This window comes from Pogona vitticeps, chromosome 1 (genome assembly GCF_051106095.1).
Source record: "Pogona vitticeps strain Pit_001003342236 chromosome 1, PviZW2.1, whole genome shotgun sequence".
In the NCBI taxonomy this organism is placed as follows: Eukaryota; Metazoa; Chordata; class Lepidosauria; order Squamata; family Agamidae; genus Pogona; species Pogona vitticeps.
The window spans coordinates 102,140,265-102,158,427 of NC_135783.1; the positions used below are offsets into that span (position 1 = coordinate 102,140,265).

At 38.4% G+C, this 18,163-nt stretch overlaps 1 protein-coding gene across 5 annotated transcripts in view; it reads left to right on the plus strand.

Annotated features, from left to right (window-relative positions):
• FBXL4 (F-box and leucine rich repeat protein 4) overlaps positions 1-18,163 on the plus strand; it is a 60,112-nt gene that overhangs the window by 23,582 nt on the left and 18,367 nt on the right. For all 5 annotated transcript variants that reach the window (XR_013538497.1, XR_013538496.1, XM_078380258.1 and 2 more), the window contains 2 exons: positions 9,386-9,731; positions 12,215-12,459. Coding sequence is in view for 3 of the 5 variants with exons in the window: in XM_078380258.1 (XP_078236384.1) it covers positions 9,386-9,731; positions 12,215-12,459 (591 nt within the window). In the remaining 2 variants the exon portion in view is untranslated. The remainder of the gene's footprint in view (positions 1-9,385; positions 9,732-12,214; positions 12,460-18,163) is intronic.

Consider the following 18,163-nt stretch of genomic DNA (forward strand, 5'->3'; position numbering starts at 1 on the left):
TCATGATGGCTGATAGTCACTGATAGATCAAGGCGCTGTGAATTTGCCTAATCCTCCTTTTAAAATCCTCTAAGCTGATGGTCAGTATAGAATTTATTTATTATGAATGGTACAGAAACTGCCTTCTCTTTTCTCTTAGGCAGTGTTTAAAAATGGCAACGTGCTTTGGTGTTAGCATGCTGTGAACTTCGCTATCCCAAAAATGGGCATTCAGTGGATTGGAGCAATAGGAATGAGAACAAATTGTATGTTCATTGGATCCAAAAGCTAGGCAAGATGGAAAAAGAAGGTATAATTCTGTTTTCAAGGGCAGTCCTATGTCTGCTATAATAACATATTCCATTGGAAGGAAAGATTGCGGAAGAAACTGCAGGTGATCTGACTGGAGTTTCTTGGATTTTTTTATCAAAGCTTTTGTTTCATATGAAATTTGTAAGCCTGGAATATTTCTTACTTTTTTTATTCCATTAGATTGTAATTAAGATAGAGGATTAATTTTATTAATCTTTGATTGCATTCCTGCATTGAGCAGAGGGTTGGACTTGATAACCTTGTAGGCCCCTTCCAACTTCACTTTTTATGATTCTATAGGTAGCTCTGTTCCTTTACTATAAAATACTAATTCTGGACAGAAATAGTGACCATTGTATAGACTGAATAGGCATACATAATTACGGACACAGCTGTAATCAGAATGAAACAACTTTTTGAGTTCCATGTTTTTTTAAAATAAACTGATTTTTTGCTTCATTTTGTCTCTGACTATACAGTATTTTGGTTTCCTTTTCTCTCTGTCTAGTCACTGCATTTGTTTCAAACTTGATACTATGTTATTCCAGTGAAATATACCTTGCACTGGGCAGTTTTCATCATAATAACTTTTGATGTGCTCTAAAGTGCACTTAAAACTTCCTTTGACTTGAACAGGACAGGGACTCATCTTTTGTGCCACTTATTCCTACTATATTGGTAGCCCAGCGTGCATATCACTTCACTCCTAAATGCTGGGCTGCCATAAACTATTAACATGCCAGTGTGACATCACTGGTCAGTTTTTCTCTTGTTAGCAATAGAGTGTAATTCTCAAATAGCAGGTGAAAGTCTTTTCCAGAAGTCAGTGAAATATTAGTGATAGTGTGTGCACCCTCAGAAAATACGTTTATACTTACAGCTTCATAATTGTGGCCAAACCTGTCTATTTATTTAAAAGTTGCCTAGAAAATTTCTTGAATAAATAATTCAAAAAGCATGCCTTCCAGGACAGATAGGCAGCTCTCTGGATATTCTGCAATACCATGGCAAAGGTTTCTCATTCTTATTAGTCTAGCAATAGCTAGTAAAATGGAAAGTTGCTTTCAAAATGCACAATATCTTTCTCTGTGTTAATCACATAGCTCTTAGCATCAGTATTCCTCACCTGAATGAGTATGAATGTTAAATTATTGCTTTTTACTAAGATTTTGTGCAGCTTTACTGTTTTCTTAAGATTTTTTCCATTAGAATTCCTGATCTAGAGTTAACTCTAGATCAGCCTGAAGACAAGATGGAGGCAATGCTGCTATGGAAAACAACACAATCTGGAAAGGATATGCCTGTCTGTGACTGATTATATATTTGTATTTGAATGTGCAGTGCATTATTCATTGGGTGTGGCAGCTGTCCTCTTCCCCATTTTATTTTTGTATTCAGTTAGTGTTTACCCATAGGTCTGTCCAAGAAGGCATGCCCTTTGAATTATTTATTCAAGAACCCTTTTCAGTAAACCTCAGGGCTTTAGTGAAAACTAAGTAGATTGCAGAAATCCGAAGACTGCCTGTTTCTGCTCCAGAATATTCTGTTAAATACAGTTTACAAAAGATAATGGGCCTTTCTGGTGTCCTTGGAATATATATGCTGTTTCAGTTTATTCTCTAAGGGGGATAATCCTGAACAATTTTAGTAATGAAATCTGAAGTCTCACTGGCCAAAATCTTGTTGCTTAGTACAGTGGAACCTCTACTTACGAACTTCATCCATCCCAGAAGATGTTCGTTAGTTGAAATGTTCGTAAGTAGAAGCAAAATTTCCCATAGAAATGCATTGAAAACCGATTAATCTGTTCCAGCTGTTTTTGGTTCTTATGCTGTTTGTACGTTGAAGCATTAGTTCCCATAGGAACTAATGCAAAGTCGGTTAATCCATACTCTATCACTAGGGGGAGAATTTTTCTTCTTTTGACCTAAAATGAACTTAGGTCAAAAAAGGGCAGGAAAGTAGGGAGGGGGGAGGGAACACCTTCTAAGCAGAACACCTTAAAAAACAAGCACCTTTTAACCAGAACCAAGCACCTTTTAGCTTAAAAAAGGGCACGAAAGGAGGGAGGGAGGGAACACCTTTTAAACAGAACACCTTTAAAAAAGCCACAGAATCCAGCAAGTATTATTCCAGCACAGGACTCCTCATCACAAAAAGAGAGCATAGAGAGGGGGGAGAGACTTGAGTCTAAACTCCATTTTAAAGCCTGGCTGCCTGCATCTACAACCACCACAGCCCCTTACAGAATATTTTCTGATTTTAAAACAGATTTTAAAGCCACATTTTAACCACACACAATTTAAAACTAAAATCTACACTGCAAGACCCATCAGAGCACAGAAGCATAAGCCCCCACCTAGCCCTAGCCTCCCATCAAGCTGCAAAAACCCTGTACAGTAGAGTAAATACAGTGTACTCAACCCAGAACAGCCAGTCTCTCTGTTTTAAAAAAGAAAGTCAAAAGTCAACTTTTTTTAAAAGCCAAAAAAATACAGTCCATACAGTACAGTACCAGGCAGTACTGTACAGTACCAGGCAATACTAGGCAGTACCAGGCAGTCTGAAGTCTCTTTTTGTATCCACACTCTCTAACCGCTGGGCGAGCAAAGTAGCAGACACGCAGCCTCTTTGCTGGCCAACGGTTAACTGAAAGGTCAAATTTCTTGCCTTCCCCATGGTTTTTTTCTGTTCGTAAGTAGAAGCTCCGTTCGCAAGTAGAAGCAAAATTTTGAGAATGGAGCTGTCGTAAGGTAAAATTTTTGTAGGTAGGGACGTTCATAAGTACTGTAGAGGTTCCACTGTATAGTAAATTGCACTAGGGCCATTGAATCAACGTCTCAGTAAATTCCGTTGATTCAGAGTTTACATTGCAATGCTTCTGCACATATCTTAAAGTCTAAACGTTAAACCAGGTTAGGCTAATCCTATGGAGAACAAAAACAACACACCTTGCCAACTGGATGAGTGCTGAAGAGTATCTAACACCAGGACAAGATTCTGTCAGTCCATCTTGAAGTCACTTAATAGACTTTGAAGCAAAGTAGGAAGATCAAAGAATAATGAAGTTTAATGGGGCTACTTGGATACAAGACAAATTTCTGTGACTGTGGAGAAAATCAGTCAATGCAGCATTTATATACATGCAGTTTAGGTCCCACCACTATAAAAGAAGATCTAGCAAATGACTATGCTAGTGAAGCAGCCTGCTTCTGGTAAAAAATATATCTTAACATTTTTATTTGTTTTTAATTTCACCTATATTTGATATACTGTACATCCATTTTTTAAAAATTGAGCAGTTCTTTGATACAAATAAAGAAGAGTGATTCAAAGGAGCCTACTCTAATTGCAGATTACTGTACTAGTGGTCGCAGTTCACTGCTTCATTATAAAACCATTCCCATAGTTCAACCTTCCCAACCTGATGCCCTCTGAATGTATTGGATCAAAGTGCGAGAACCCCCAGCAGCATAGCCATGTTGTCTGGGGAAGACAAGTTGTTGTTGTTGTTTAGTTGTGTCTGACTCTTTGTGACCCCACAGACCAGAGTACACCAGGCCCTCCTATCTTCCACTGCCTCCTGAAGTTGGGTCAAATTCATGTTGGTAGCTTTGATGACACTGTCCAACCATCTTGTCCTCTGTCATCCCCTTCTCCTCTTGCCTTCACACTTTCCCAACATCAGGGTCATTTCCAGGGAGTCTTCTCTTCTTAAGAGATGGCCAAAGTATTGGAGCCTCAGCTTCAGGATCTGTCATTCCAGTGAGCACTCAGGCTTAATTTCCTTTAGAATGGATAGGTATGTTCTCCTTGCAGTCCAGGGGACTCTCAAGAGCCTCCTCCACAATTCAAAAGCATCAATTCTTTGACGGTCAGCTTTCATTATGGTCCAGCTCTCACTTTCATACATCACTTCAGGAAAAACCAGAGCTTTGACTATGCGGACGTTTGTTGGCAAGGTGATGTCTCTGCTTTTTAAGATGCTGTCAAGGTCTGTCATCGCTTTCCTCCCAAGAAGCAGGCGTCTTTTAATTTCATGGCTGCTGTCACCATCTGCAGTGATTATGGAGCCCAAGAAAGTAAAATCTTTCACTGCCTCCATCTCTTCCCCTTCTATTTGCCAGGAGGTGATGGGATCAGCGGCCATGATCTTAGTTTTTTTTGATATTCAGCTTCAGACCGTTTTTTGCACTCTCCTCTTTCACCCTCATTACAAGGTTCTTTAATTCCTCCTCACTTTCTGCCATTAGGGCGGTATCATTGCATATTGGAGGTTGTTGATATTTCTTCCGGCAGTCTTACTTCCAGATTGGGATTCATCCAGTCCAGCCTTTCGCATGATGTATTCTGCATATAAGTTAAATAAGCCGGGGCATAATATACACCCTTGTTGTACTCCTTTCCCAATTTTGAACCAATCAGTTGTTCCATATCCAGTTCTAACTGTTGTTTCCTGTCCCACGTATAGGTTTCTCAGGAGATAGATAAGGTGGTCAGGCACTCCCATTTTTTTAAGGACTTGCCATAATTTGCTGTGGTCCACACAGTCAAAGGCTTTTGCATAGTCAATGAAGCAAAAGTAGATGTATTTCTGGAACTCTTTGGCTTTCTCCATAATCCAGTGCATGTTAGCAATTTGGTCTCTAGTTCCTCTGCCCTATCAGAATCCAGCTTGTACTTCTGGGAGTTTACGGTCCACATACTACCTTGGAGGATTTTGAGCATAACCTTGCTAGCGTGTGAAATGAGTGCAATTGTATGGTAGTTGGAGCATTCTTTGGCACTGCCCTTCTTTGGGATTGGGATTTAGACTGATCTTTTCCAGTCCTCTGGCCACTGTTGAGTTTTCCAAACTTGCGGGCATATTGAATGTAGCACCTTAACAGCGTCATCTTTTAAGATTTTATATAGTTTCACTGGAATGCCATCACCTCCACTGGCCTTGTTGTAAGCCATGCTTTCTAAGGCCCACTTGACTTTACTCTCCAGGATGTCTGGCTCAAGGTCAGCAACCACACTATCTGGGTTGTCTGGGGTATTCAAGTCTTTCTGGTATAATTCCTCTGTGTATTCTTGCCACCTCTTCTTGATATCTTCTGCTTCTGTTAGATCCCTCCCATTTTTGTCCTTTATCATGTCCATCTAGAGTGATCAAAATGACTAGATAGGTGGGGTATAAATAAATAACTAAATAAATAACTAAATAAATTAATAATAATAATAATAATAATAATAATAATAATAATAATAATAATAATAATAATAATAATAATAATAATAATAATAATAATAATAATAATAATAATCTTTGCACAAAATGTTCCTCTAATATCTCCAATTTTCCTGAACAGATCTCTGGTTTTTCTATTATTTTCCTCTATTTCTTTGCATTGTTCATTTAAGAAGACCTTCTTGTTTCTCCTTGCTATTCTTTGGAAGTCTACATTCCATTTTCTGTAACTTTCCCTGTCTCCCTTGCACTTTGTTTCCCTTCTCTTCCTTGCTATTTCTAAGGCCTCATTGGACAGCCACTTTGCTTTCTTCCATTTCCTTTTCTTCAGGATGGTTTCAGTTGCTGCCTCCTGTACAATGTTACGAGCCTCTATCCAAAGTTCTTCAGGCACTCTGTTCACCAAATCGAGTTCCTGAAATCTGTTCTTCACTTCCACTGTGTATTCATAGGAGATTTGGTTTAGATCAGTGGTTCTTAACCTTTGTTACTCGGATGTTTTTGAACTGCAACTCCCAGAAACCCCAGCCAGCACAGTTGGTGGTGAAGGCTTCTGGGAGTTGCAGTCCAAAACTCCTGAGTAACCCAAGGTTAAGAACCAGTGGTTTAGATTATACCGGACTAGCCCAGTGGTTTTTCCTACTCTCTTCAGTTTAAGCTTGAATTTTGCTATGCGAAAATGATCGGAGCCACAATCAGCTCCAGGTCTTGTTTTTGCTGACTGTATAGAGCTTCTCCATCTTTGGCTGCAGAGAATATAGTCAGTCTGAGAGAATACAGTGGTGCCTCGCATAGCCATCACTCAATTTAGCGAAGAAATCGCTTTGTGACTATGTTTTTGCAGTCGCAAAAGCGATCGCTTTGCGATGGTCCCTATGGGGAAATTTCGCTTTGCGATGATCGCAGGGAAGCGATCATCGCAAAGCCCCCATTTTCGGCCAGCTGATCGGCGGTTTCAAAATGGCCACCAGGTAAACAAAATGGCCACCTGCTGTTTTCTACGAAGGATTCCTTGCTTAAGAGGCACCAAAAATGGCAGCGCTATGGAGGATCTTCGCTTAAAGGTGAATTTTAAGCCCATGGGAACGCACTAATCGCGTTTTAATGCGTTCCTATGGGCTTTTAAATATCGCTTAGCAATGTTATCGCTTAGCAGCGATTTTTTCTGCACAGATTAACATCGCTAAGTGAGGCACCACTGTATAATCAATATGATTTCAGTATTGCCCATCTGGTGATTTCCATGTATAGAGTCGCCTCTTGTGTTGTTGGAAAAGAGTGTTTGTGATGACCACCTTGTTCTCTTAACAAAACTCTATTAGCCATTGCTTCGTTTTGATCTCCAAGCCCAAACTTACCTGTTGTTCCTTTTATCTCTTAACTCCCTACTTTAGCATTCCAATCCCCTATACAGTGGACCCTCTACTTACGGAATGGTGGCTGCAGGTCGAAAAGTCTGTAGGTCGAGTCTCCATTGACCTACAATGCATTGAAAACCGATTAATCCGTAACCGGCCATTTTTGTTCCATTTTTGTTCCATTTTGGGTTTTTTCTGATCTATAAGTCGATTCTTTGGCTGCTAGTCGAACCTAAATTTTGCAGCCAGAGGAGTCTGTAACTTGAAAGCTGTACAGTAAGTCGAGCCCTCTGTAAGTCGAGGGTCCACTTTAATGAGAAGAAAATCTTTCTTTGGTGTCAGTTCTAGAAGGTGTTGTAAATCTTCATAAAATTGGTCAATTTCAGTCTCAGAATTGGTGGTTGGTGCTTAAACTTGGGGAAAACGAGAATTGTTATCAACACATCTGGAGAACACTAAATTAAAGAAGGTTTCTTTTGCTATCAGGTAAAAAGATTTCATCTCAGTAGATTTAAACATTTATTAAAAGAGTACGCTTTTTGTGTTTTTGAGTTCAGTTCCCAGAATTCTCCAAGAATTCCTTCTCCTAAATCCAAATCAGCATATCTGTAATTTTCACCCCTCCTAGAGAAGGACTTTTTGGGAATTTTACCTGCACCATCAGCTGTTCTCCAGCCATCCTCTTTCCTGTTAATTTTGTTGTTATTAATAATGATGATGATTAGTAAAAATAAAATTAAAAATTAAAAAAGAGGTGGGGAAGCTGCCATCGTGTTTGCTGTGGGAGTCATAGTCTTGCTGCCTATTATGTTTTATAGTGGACACTTACCAAAGAACTATAAATCTCAGGAAGTGCCATGGCAGCTTCTTTTAAAAAATAGCAACAACAGTAAGCATTAGGAAACAAGAAGACCACAGAAGCTGATGGTACCAATAAAATACAGTGGTGCCCCGCATAGCGACGATAATCCGTTCCGCAAAAATCGTCGCTATGTGGATTCGTCACTATGCGGGGCAAAAAAAGCCCATAGGAACTCATTAAAACATGTTTAATGCATTCCTATAGGCAAAAAACTCAGTGTTATGAGGAAATCCTCCATGCGGCCGCCATTTTCGCTGCCAGTGCGGGCGGCCATTCTCTTTACCCGGCGGCCATTTTGGAACCGCCGATCAGCTGTTAAAAAACACATTGCTATGCGGAAATCGGTAAGCGAAACACTTACCGATCATCGCAAAGCAATTTTTGGCCATTAGAAACATCACAGTGCGATCGCTTTTGCGATCGCAAAAAACATCGCTATGCGGATTCGTCGTTAAACGAATCGCTTGTTATGCGGGGCACCCCTGTAATCTGAAAGCTCTTCTCAGATGAGAAGTAGAGAAAAGTGGAGGTGTGTTGATTTGAGTCTTTGTGCTGCAGTTTTTGGAAATTTGGAGAATCTAAACAAATACACCCTAACATTTAGATTCTCAAAATTTCAGGTAGTCTAAATTGAATCTACATAGCACATGCTAATGTATAGGTTATGTTGGTCTTCAGGATAGCAATTTCTACAAGCAGGGCTGCCATTGCAAATCTCATGATTACAGATTGAGAAAAAAATTTTATTGCCACAAAATGTGAGCACTCCTAGCTAATGTCTGACACACACACATAACAGTGTATCAACCATTATTCCCTCTTCCAAACATCTGTAATTCTTTAAAGCAGGGTTCTCTAAACTATGGCCCACTGGCCACATCCGGCTTGCCTTGCCATTTTATCCAGCCCATTTCCTTAACCCCATGCACAGGGGTGGTGAATGCATGCAGGCGCCTGCAGGGAGTATGGACATGTGTACGCTCCTGTTCCTTCAGCCCTCTAAGATCTTGAAAGTGTGCCGGTGTGGCCCTCAGGGTAAAAGGTTTGGAGACCCCGGCTTTAGAGGATCTCTTTAAATGTTATCTTATTGAGATGGATCTTCACTATGAACTCATTCACAGTTTTCTCCAATGACTTGTAGTATGTTAAAAGGAAACACTGGGGAGTCTGTGAATGTTAATTTGTCACCCTTTTTTGTGAGATACCCTGTTTTCCCAAAAATAAAACCTAACCTGAAAATAAGTCCTAATACGATTTTTCAGGATGCTCACAGTATAAACCCTACCTCAAAAAGAAGCCCCAGTTAAGCGAAACCCCATCCTCCACCATTGTGCAGCATTGTGCAGCAACCAGAAGAAAATGACATAATTGTATTTGAATAAATGTAGATTATTGTACATGAAAAAAAAATCTGCTGAAATTAAGCCCTAATACATTTTGGAGCAAAAATTAATATAAAACCCTGTCTTATTTTCAGAGAAACATGGTATTCATCAAATGTCGTGGAATAGAAGAGTTAAAAGTACTTTATATCAGCTGCATATTCATGTGCTTAATCCCTGGTCTTCTTATTTTTATAACCTTATTGACAATTAATTTTTAAAATTGCATTAAAATATGTCTATACTGTTTTTTTTTTAGGTGGGAAGTCCTTTGGTCAGAGCCACCTTCCAATGTGAATTCTTCTCAAGCACGGCAGTTTGCACCTAGTATCAAGCAGATAAATTTTCCTACAAACCTAATTCGTCTGGAAATAAACAGTTCCCTTCTGGATTATTACACTGAATTAGATGCAGTAGTACTTCATGGTTTAAGAGAGAGACCTGTGCTCTCATTTAACACTTCAGTTATTGATATGAATGATCTTGAGGAGGAGGAAGATGGAGAGAGAGACAGTTGCAATATGGACAGTCTTAATAAGCAGCTTAGTATTGCTGGATTCAGAGAATGGACAACTAATGGATACTTTGATAAATTGCCTTATGAGGTAAAGGTGGGCTTCTTGTTTCAAAGAAGTGATATAACTTGTCAGGCGGTAAGGGATCATTCAGGATTCTTGTATGTTGAGTGTCAATGGCTCATGTGCCATCTTTGAAATCTGTCCATGATTCTAAAGTATTGTTATCTTTGTATGTGTTAGTGCATCATGAATTCTTCTCATGGCAGATCCAGGCAATATTTGTCAAGATTATAAAATCCACTGTAAAAATAGCCACTGTAATCTTTGTAATTTTTTCTTCTCCTGATCATGGATGGGTTCTAAACCAGAATTTATCATCTGCCATACAGGACTATGCAAAATCCTTTTAAAAATAAGGATGTTTTGTTCATTAAATTGTATTGTTTATATAAGAAACCACTTCAGTTTGTAGAATTCATTTATTGTAAGCATCTCTTACTCAAATTACCCTAACTATTTTGAGATTTTTAAGGTTTTTGTTTGTTTGTTTGTTTTGTTTTGGGGGTTTTGTTTTGTTTTTGAAAGAAAAAGGATTATCACTCTAAACCCTCCATCTGTTAAGAGTATAATGCACCTTGCTTATTATTACAACTCTTATTCTACTTCTGTTACTTTTTGTGCAAGTCTTAGATTTTTAACAAATCTCTCCAAGGTTCTTTTTCTTTTATGTAAACTGAATGTTTTAAAAGAAGAAAAAATAAGAAATGGACAGCAGCTGTCATTTTTTCTTAAGAAATGCATGATAACCACAATGGTTTGAAAGAGATTGCATATTATAAGATTAGTTTTCAAAAGCAGATATTCAACAGCATTCTGAGAGTCTTCCTGAACTCATCATTTCCCCTCACATATTCATGATACTGTAGTATCGAATTATATTTTATGCTGGAATATATATACAGAATATACAGAGAGAGAGAGATACAGAGACAGAGTCAGAGCCAGATTCTAAACTACTAATGATTAATGACTGTTAGCCTGTAGGCTTGGAGCCTGTTATCTTTGTTTAATCAAAAGCAAGGCAGTACTTCAGTAACAATTTAATGGCATAATAATACTGACATTTCATTATCCCCTTTTCATTTCAGGTATTATAAAGTGTAATTTTAGTCTACAATGGGATTACCTTTTCTAGTGGTAGCATTGACATGTTAAGAGTTTTTTTTTAAAAAAAAATCTTTAAATCACAGTTAGTGCTGTGTAGATTGTGAGATATATCAAAACCAAAATTAGGTAAAGGGGACATTATTGAGGTTTTTTTATAGTCTTACTAACCATGCTATAATAAATAGGAAAAGCAACATTTGCTGTCTTTCAAGGATATTATTTTCTTATTAAAATTTTAGTGCCTTATACAAACTTCATTGTAATGGGTATTGTAAGATTATCACTATGAAGCTACATTTTGTGCTTCTTCATCTAGCTTTTTTATTGGTTCTCAAATAATGTGACATACAAAGTGTTACAGCTGGATAATATTTTTGTAAGAATGAACCCACTAGTGGTTTGATCTTATAAACCATTCCTTAATAAGGTTTAAAGTCCTGGAGCAAGTGAAAGGAGAAGAGTTGCCTCCCTGATGGCATTTAGCAGATTGTAGCCCACCACCAGTGGAGGAGCAGTTCATATTTCTATTTGTGCCATAGTTAAGTAAGCCAGTCTGTAATCCTGCAGCTTCTGTGTTGCTGTTTGCTTATCAGAATATGAAAATGCTTTCTCAGTCCGTTAGGCTTTTCACATCATATAACAACCTCTATAAACTAATCCTTTTCATTTCTACAGTTGCAGCTAACCAGGAAACACAAATTTTGATCTTGGCTGTATGTCGGCTGACAAACTTGGTTTTTTTAGAAATATGTGTCAGCATGGAATAAGTGCTTTAGATATTATACATGAGCCCTCTTTTGGCTATGTGGATGTACTAAAGAGATCAGGTGGTCATATTCAGAGCAGAAGCAGATGAGTAATTATGCATTTGTTTTTTATGGGGCTAAAATCAAGCCCCATTAAGTTCAGTGTATTTTATTTTGCGTTATGTTAAAGCATGAATTTTTCTCTCCTGTTGAAATTATCTGAAGTACTTCACTTGGCTCATGTCCAATAATGATCGTGATCTAAAAAGAATGCACTCTGATTTTGATTGTACAAGTCAGAGAAGCTGTACACATGCAAGAAGACTCAAATGATTATTTACACTTGAAACAAAGTGGATACATTTTTAATTTAACAGTACATAAAAAAACAACAATGTAAAGATAGAAAAGCAATGAGCACGGGCTTTTTATAAACATGGAAAAGGAAGCAGAGAAAATTAAGCATCTAGCAGAATAACCAGGAATGGGAAAACTGTCCTCCTAAAGTGTACTCGTTTTTTAAAATGTCAGTGAAATAAATAACTGGAATGGAATGGTAAAGGATCTATGGTATAGCTAACTTAGCTGGAATGAGAATTACCTTTTAAACATTCGATAACTGTTAATTTGATCTGTTCTTTTGTGTTTTCTATTCAGCTTATCCAGTTGATTTTGAGTCATCTCACAGTTCCAGATCTGTGTCGACTATCGCAGACGTGTAAACTATTGTATCAACATTGCTGTGATCCCCTGCAGTATATTCACCTTAGTTTGCAACCTTACTGGGCAAGAATAAATGACACAGCCCTGGAATACCTACAGCCCCGCTGTACTCTTGTCCAGTGGCTGAATTTATCCTGGACTGGAAACAGAGGAACCATTTCTCTTTCTGCTTTTAGCAGGTAAGTATGGTAAAACAAAAAAACCCAACAAAAACAAAACAACAAAAAACCTGTTGTACTAAGTATTAGGGAATGATTCTACCCTCATATCCCATTGTAGGAGGCCTCTGGGAAAGATGATTGTTTTCTTTCTTACTAGAATGGGCCCAATCCATGAATAGTAATGCAAACTGAGAAACAGATTTCCAAATATGGTATTGCAGACTTTGAAAAATTACAGTAGGACAGTGTTCTGGGAGCGATGAAGAAGAAGCATCCTACCATGTTGCTTAATCATTAATGGCTTCAACATGTCCTTGTATTCATTTGTCTTAACATTTAAGTTTCCAAACTCCAAGAAGCAGAAAAGCCAGTTGCTGAGGTGGTATAGGGCAGATATTTTTAGTAATTGACATTTTGGTATACTTTATTCCTTTTGGGTGGGAGTTTTTGTTCTCTAGTTTCTTCTATTCCTACTCCATTCCTACCCTAATTGCTGAATAGTGATGGGCTTTGGCAGCTAATGCCATATTTAAACAGGATAGCAGGTGAGTGTTCTCTAAGAACAATGTACTCTGTGAATTTCTTTCACATAGCCCTTTTAATCTCAGTCGCAACGCAATTTAACCACTGGACATCTCTAATGCACACTTTGCTTTAAGCAGAAAAAAGTGGGCTACATTTAAGAATATTTAAAATTTCAGAATTATACTATTGTAAAGACGAGAGAGGTCTTTATGGTAATCTAGTTCACGTCCCTGTCAGTTAAGTAAATCCACATCCTCAACATTGGCTTGGTAGTGTGAAACTACAGGCTTTGCTTTATCTTTAGATATGAAACTACTGGTTGCGAAACTTGCAAGGAGATCTTGCACTAATAGTATTGTAATTGTTGGTGCCAGATTTTGGATTGAGCAAAGTTTGAACATGCCCACTTCTGCCCATATTTCAACTCTGTTTTTTAAAACAGATGTTTAGATATTATGGATTTATAGATTTTTTTACACATGTTCTGTATATCATACAAAATGCCCCATATTCTATACAATATTATAGTATGAGTTTGTGACCATGAAATATTTTTATAGCATTGTGGGATGAAAAGTAGAAATAACCTGTCACCAGACTAAAACAGATGTAATGATCACAAAACTTAACTGTGATTAAAAAATCATGATTGTTAAAACATATAAACAACTATATCAAGTTTAATTGTGGCTCATTTTGCACATTTACAAAACTGTCAAAGAAAGGAACTGCTGAAAATACTAATTCTTTCATACTTAATAATGGGTGAAAATTCTGGAAGGAGTGGAAGACTGAACTACATTTAGTTGTACTCTATTATTTTAAAGTGCTATTTGCTTTTCTTAATCTATTAATACATTAGCAAGGTGTGCATCTAATAACTGAGGCATGTGGTTTGCCCTCTAGAGCAGTGGTTCCCAACTGTTTTGACACTGCGGACTGGTTGGGGAAGGCAGGGCACCACCCCATGTTCACACTCGTGCAATACGGTGCATGCAAAGGAGCGGGGGCACTTGTGCTAGCGCATGCACACTCACCTGAATGCGCAAACGGCGGGGGGTGCTTGGGGGCACTCAACGTGCATGCACGAAGGGGTGGAGGGACTCACGCACATGTGCGAAAGGGCTGTGCGTGGAGAGTGCATGCGGGAGGGGTGGGAGAACTGTCTCCGCGGTCCGGCCCAGGCCACGGATCGGCACCAGGCCATGGACCAGGGGTTGGGGACCCCTGCTCTAGAGAATTGTTTATAAATAATTTTCTGCCAGATAATATTGTAATATTTGTTGCAGTCCACAACATGCTTTACTAAATGTTATTGAAGTCTGTCTGCCAATTAGTAAGGTGCTCTGGATTTTAGTTTTCGGGTTGCATTACTTAATTATCATGCATGTTTTGAAGTACCCCCACTTCAAAACATGCATGATAATTAAGTAATTTAGTTTTGTAATGTCTACTTAAAATTATGTGGATAACTAGTTATTTGGTTGTGTCTCTGAATAGGTAAGTATCAGTAGACTATATAAGAACTCCAAGGAAACAGAACAAATTAGAATAGTGATCTAAGAAATCTAGCAAGTAAACAATATATTATCATGAGAGGGCAAAATGCTTCAGGCATGTGAACATCCTGAGGCAAAGCTGAAGGTAATTTAACTTATTGATAATGTCCATTACCTTAGGGCTAAATAAGAATGCCACAATGTTTCAGTTATAAGTATTACTAAGTTTGCTAAACTTCTATGCTTGAGCTAAAAGGGAGTCTGGGAAATGCTAGATAGGACTATAAGTCAAAGATATTCATAGAATATATTTGAACCATTTAAAACTACTTTGTTAATGAAAGTATGACATATGATTAAACAAGGTGCATAATTACATTATGAAAATTCTGCTTTGATATCATCAGTGAAACATTAGTATTTTCACACTGCTTGAAAAGTAGAAGAACAAGATTTGTGCTACAGCAGGGTATTCTATTTAAATGCTTTGGGAGCAAGACATGGTATGTGTGCATTAAAATTAAATTGCTCCCTTAAAAATCAGGATTTCTTCATATCTATTATTAGCAGCATTCTAAACTATAAATATGAGAGCTAGTACAGTATAGCGTAATGGATAGAGTGTTGGCCTGGGACTCAGGATACCTAAATTCAAATCCCTGCTAAGCCATGAGAATTTGCTGTGCTGTGGAACTGCTGAAACCACACCTTAAATATATCACATACCTTAGAAACAATACTGGGGTTGCTTTAATTTGATATTGACTTGATGGCACAGAACACAAGGTTGTAATTACATCAAAACTTAACAATTTTTTTTTCTTGGTGCTGTTATATTTTTCTCATTTGGCCAATGTAAGTCAAGCATTGCAGAGAAATACTTACAGATTTGACTGTGAACCAGAAGAACTTTGAATGGAAGCCAGAGATAATATCTGGAAAGAAGGCAAAAAGACAATTCCTTTTGTCAAAAGAGAAGCCTATGTGGGTGACCAGTGAAACTCAAAATAGATAAGGACAACAAGAATCAAAAGTAAGAGGTGATAGAAATAGGGTCACATAGAGACAAGGATAACTATTATAATCAGTGCAGATAAATAGAAAAGAACAACAAAAGAGGGAAAACAAGAGATCTCTTCTACAGAATCTAAGTAACCAAAGGGAAGTTTAATCATATCTACAGAAGAAATTATATTAACTTTAATGTTGACAATGGATAAATTGAAATTGTCAGTTATTTTCTGTACCATGATTCAGTCATCAATCCAAATGGACACTGTAGCCAAGAACTCAGAAGAAGAGTGAGACTAGAAAGGAACTAGAAAAGATTGAGACCAAGGTGAAGATCATCTACATGATGGTATTTCTGATTGATATGCATGAATGTGAAAGCTGGACAGTGATAAATCTGACAGGAAAAGAATTAACTCATTTTAAATGTAGTGTTGGAGGTGGATACCAAGAAACACCAGAAAGACAAATAAATGGGTACTGGCTCAAATCAAGCCTGGATTTCTAGAAACAGAAATAATAAAACTGAGGCTATTGCACTTTGGTGTATCATGAGAAGATCTGACTGAAAATGGAATAATACTAGGAAAAGTTGAAGGCGACAGGAGAAGAGGAAGACCACATATGAGATGAATTGACACTAAAGGAAGCCGCACCCTTGAGTTTGCAAGAGTTGTGCAGGGTGGTTAATGATAAGACTTTTTTGGGGTCATTGTGAGTTAGAAGTGACTTGATAGCACATAACAGCAGCACATAAATAGGTTTTTGTTGGAACTCCCAGCCAAAGTGAAAGGGAAGCATCCCCCTGATTAAAAAAGAAATGGAGTGTTTCCTATTATTACGAGAGAGAGTGAGTGAGAGAGAGAGAGGACGTTTTAGATTAAAATAAAATAAGGGTTGATGACATAATCATCATTTATGCTTGGTGGAGTTGTGAAACAGAATTTCAGCTGTTACCTTATAAAATAGCCCTCTACAATCTACTTTTTACATTTTAAAAAAGTTGTATGTTAAATTATGTGATGCCTAAAACTGGAGCTTTTTGGCTTTTAGTTCCATCTCTGACCTAAAATTGCTAATCTGTAATTAAACTGAAAATATTGTAGCACTTTTAAAAAAACTGTTCTTCCCCAGTAGTGGGTTTTTTTGAGATAATTCAAAAATAAATTCAAGTTATTATGATCTGTTTCAGGTGTAAGTATCCTGGTTTTAAAACAGTGGTTCCCAGACCTTTCAGCTTCACACTCCTTTTCTTATGCTTGCGAAATCATCTTGCCTCCCCACTTCTCCTTCACCATCAGTTGACTCCCTTGTCATAAAAGAATGAATGTGTAATTTGACACAAAAAATAAACACAAAAAAATTAATTTTGTTTAGATTAAAAATAAGAAGCAGTAGCTGTTCTTGAGATATAGTAGTAATATATATCACAGAATTTTGTTAAATCTGATTTAAAATGTCTTTCTGAAAATATTGATCTAATATCCTCCCTTGAAATTTCTTCATGCCCCACTACAGGGGCTTGTCCCCTCCTAGTTTGGGAACCAGTTCTTTAAAAGTTGAGATATTCATGTCCTTGTATGTTCTAATTTCCTAGCTCTGTCTAGTGTGGGAAAATGTGGTACTGTAACTAGCAGCAGAAGAAACCAGACTGTGAAACTACCGTTATTTATTTATTTATTTATTTATTTATTTATTTATTTATTTATTTATTTATTTATTTATTTATTTATTTATTTAACTTGTATGCCACCACTCTACCCACCATGCGGCCCAAACCATATGTATGTGCGGCCCAAACCAATTTTTCATCTTCTAATGTGGCCCAGGGAAGGTGAAAGGTTGGACACGCCTGCATTAGACGTTGGTTAAAAATTCTGTCATGTTCTGTTATACAAAATTTCCTAAATAACCTGGAAAGAAAATCCTGTAAAAATTAATAATACAGTGATGCCTCGTTTAACGGGCGCCCCGTTTAATGACGAATCTGCATAGCGAAGATTTTGCCAAAAAGCCAGCGTGCACTCGGGAGGAGGGCGGGGGAGCCTTCCCCGCCCTTCTGGCCAAGTGCTGGCCAGTCAGCCGGCCGAAAAAGCCTTCCCCCGCCCTCCTGGCCAAGCGCCGGCCGGTCAGCTGGCCGAAAAAGCTGCCGTGCACTCGGGAGGAGGCCGGGGGAGCCTTCCCCTGTCTAAGCGCCGGCCGGTCAGCCGGCCGAAAAAGCCGCCGTGCGCTCAGGAGGAGGGCGGGGGAGCCTTCCCCACCCTCCTGGCCAAGTGCCGTCCGGCCAGTCAGCCGGCCGAAAAAGCCTTCCCCCGCCCTCCTGCCTGAGCGCCGGCCCCATTTTCGGCCAGCTGATCGGCGGTTCCAAAATGGCCACCACAAACATTTACACGCAATTTCCTTGCTTATCGAGGGCGCGAAAATGGCAGCGCTATGGAGGATCTTCGCATAACGGTGAGTTTTCACCCCATAGGAACGCGTGTCTATGGGGTTTTCCCACCTGCATTGCAATGTTTCCGGATAGCGACGATTAATCCGGAACGGATTAACGTCGCTATGCGGGGCACCACTGTAATGGATTTTACTATTGGCCAGCTGAATATCTATTAAAATATCATTTTTTCTCCCCCCCAAACTATACAACTACTAAGTACTTTCAGTGATGTCACTTTAGTTGTTTTTTCTGT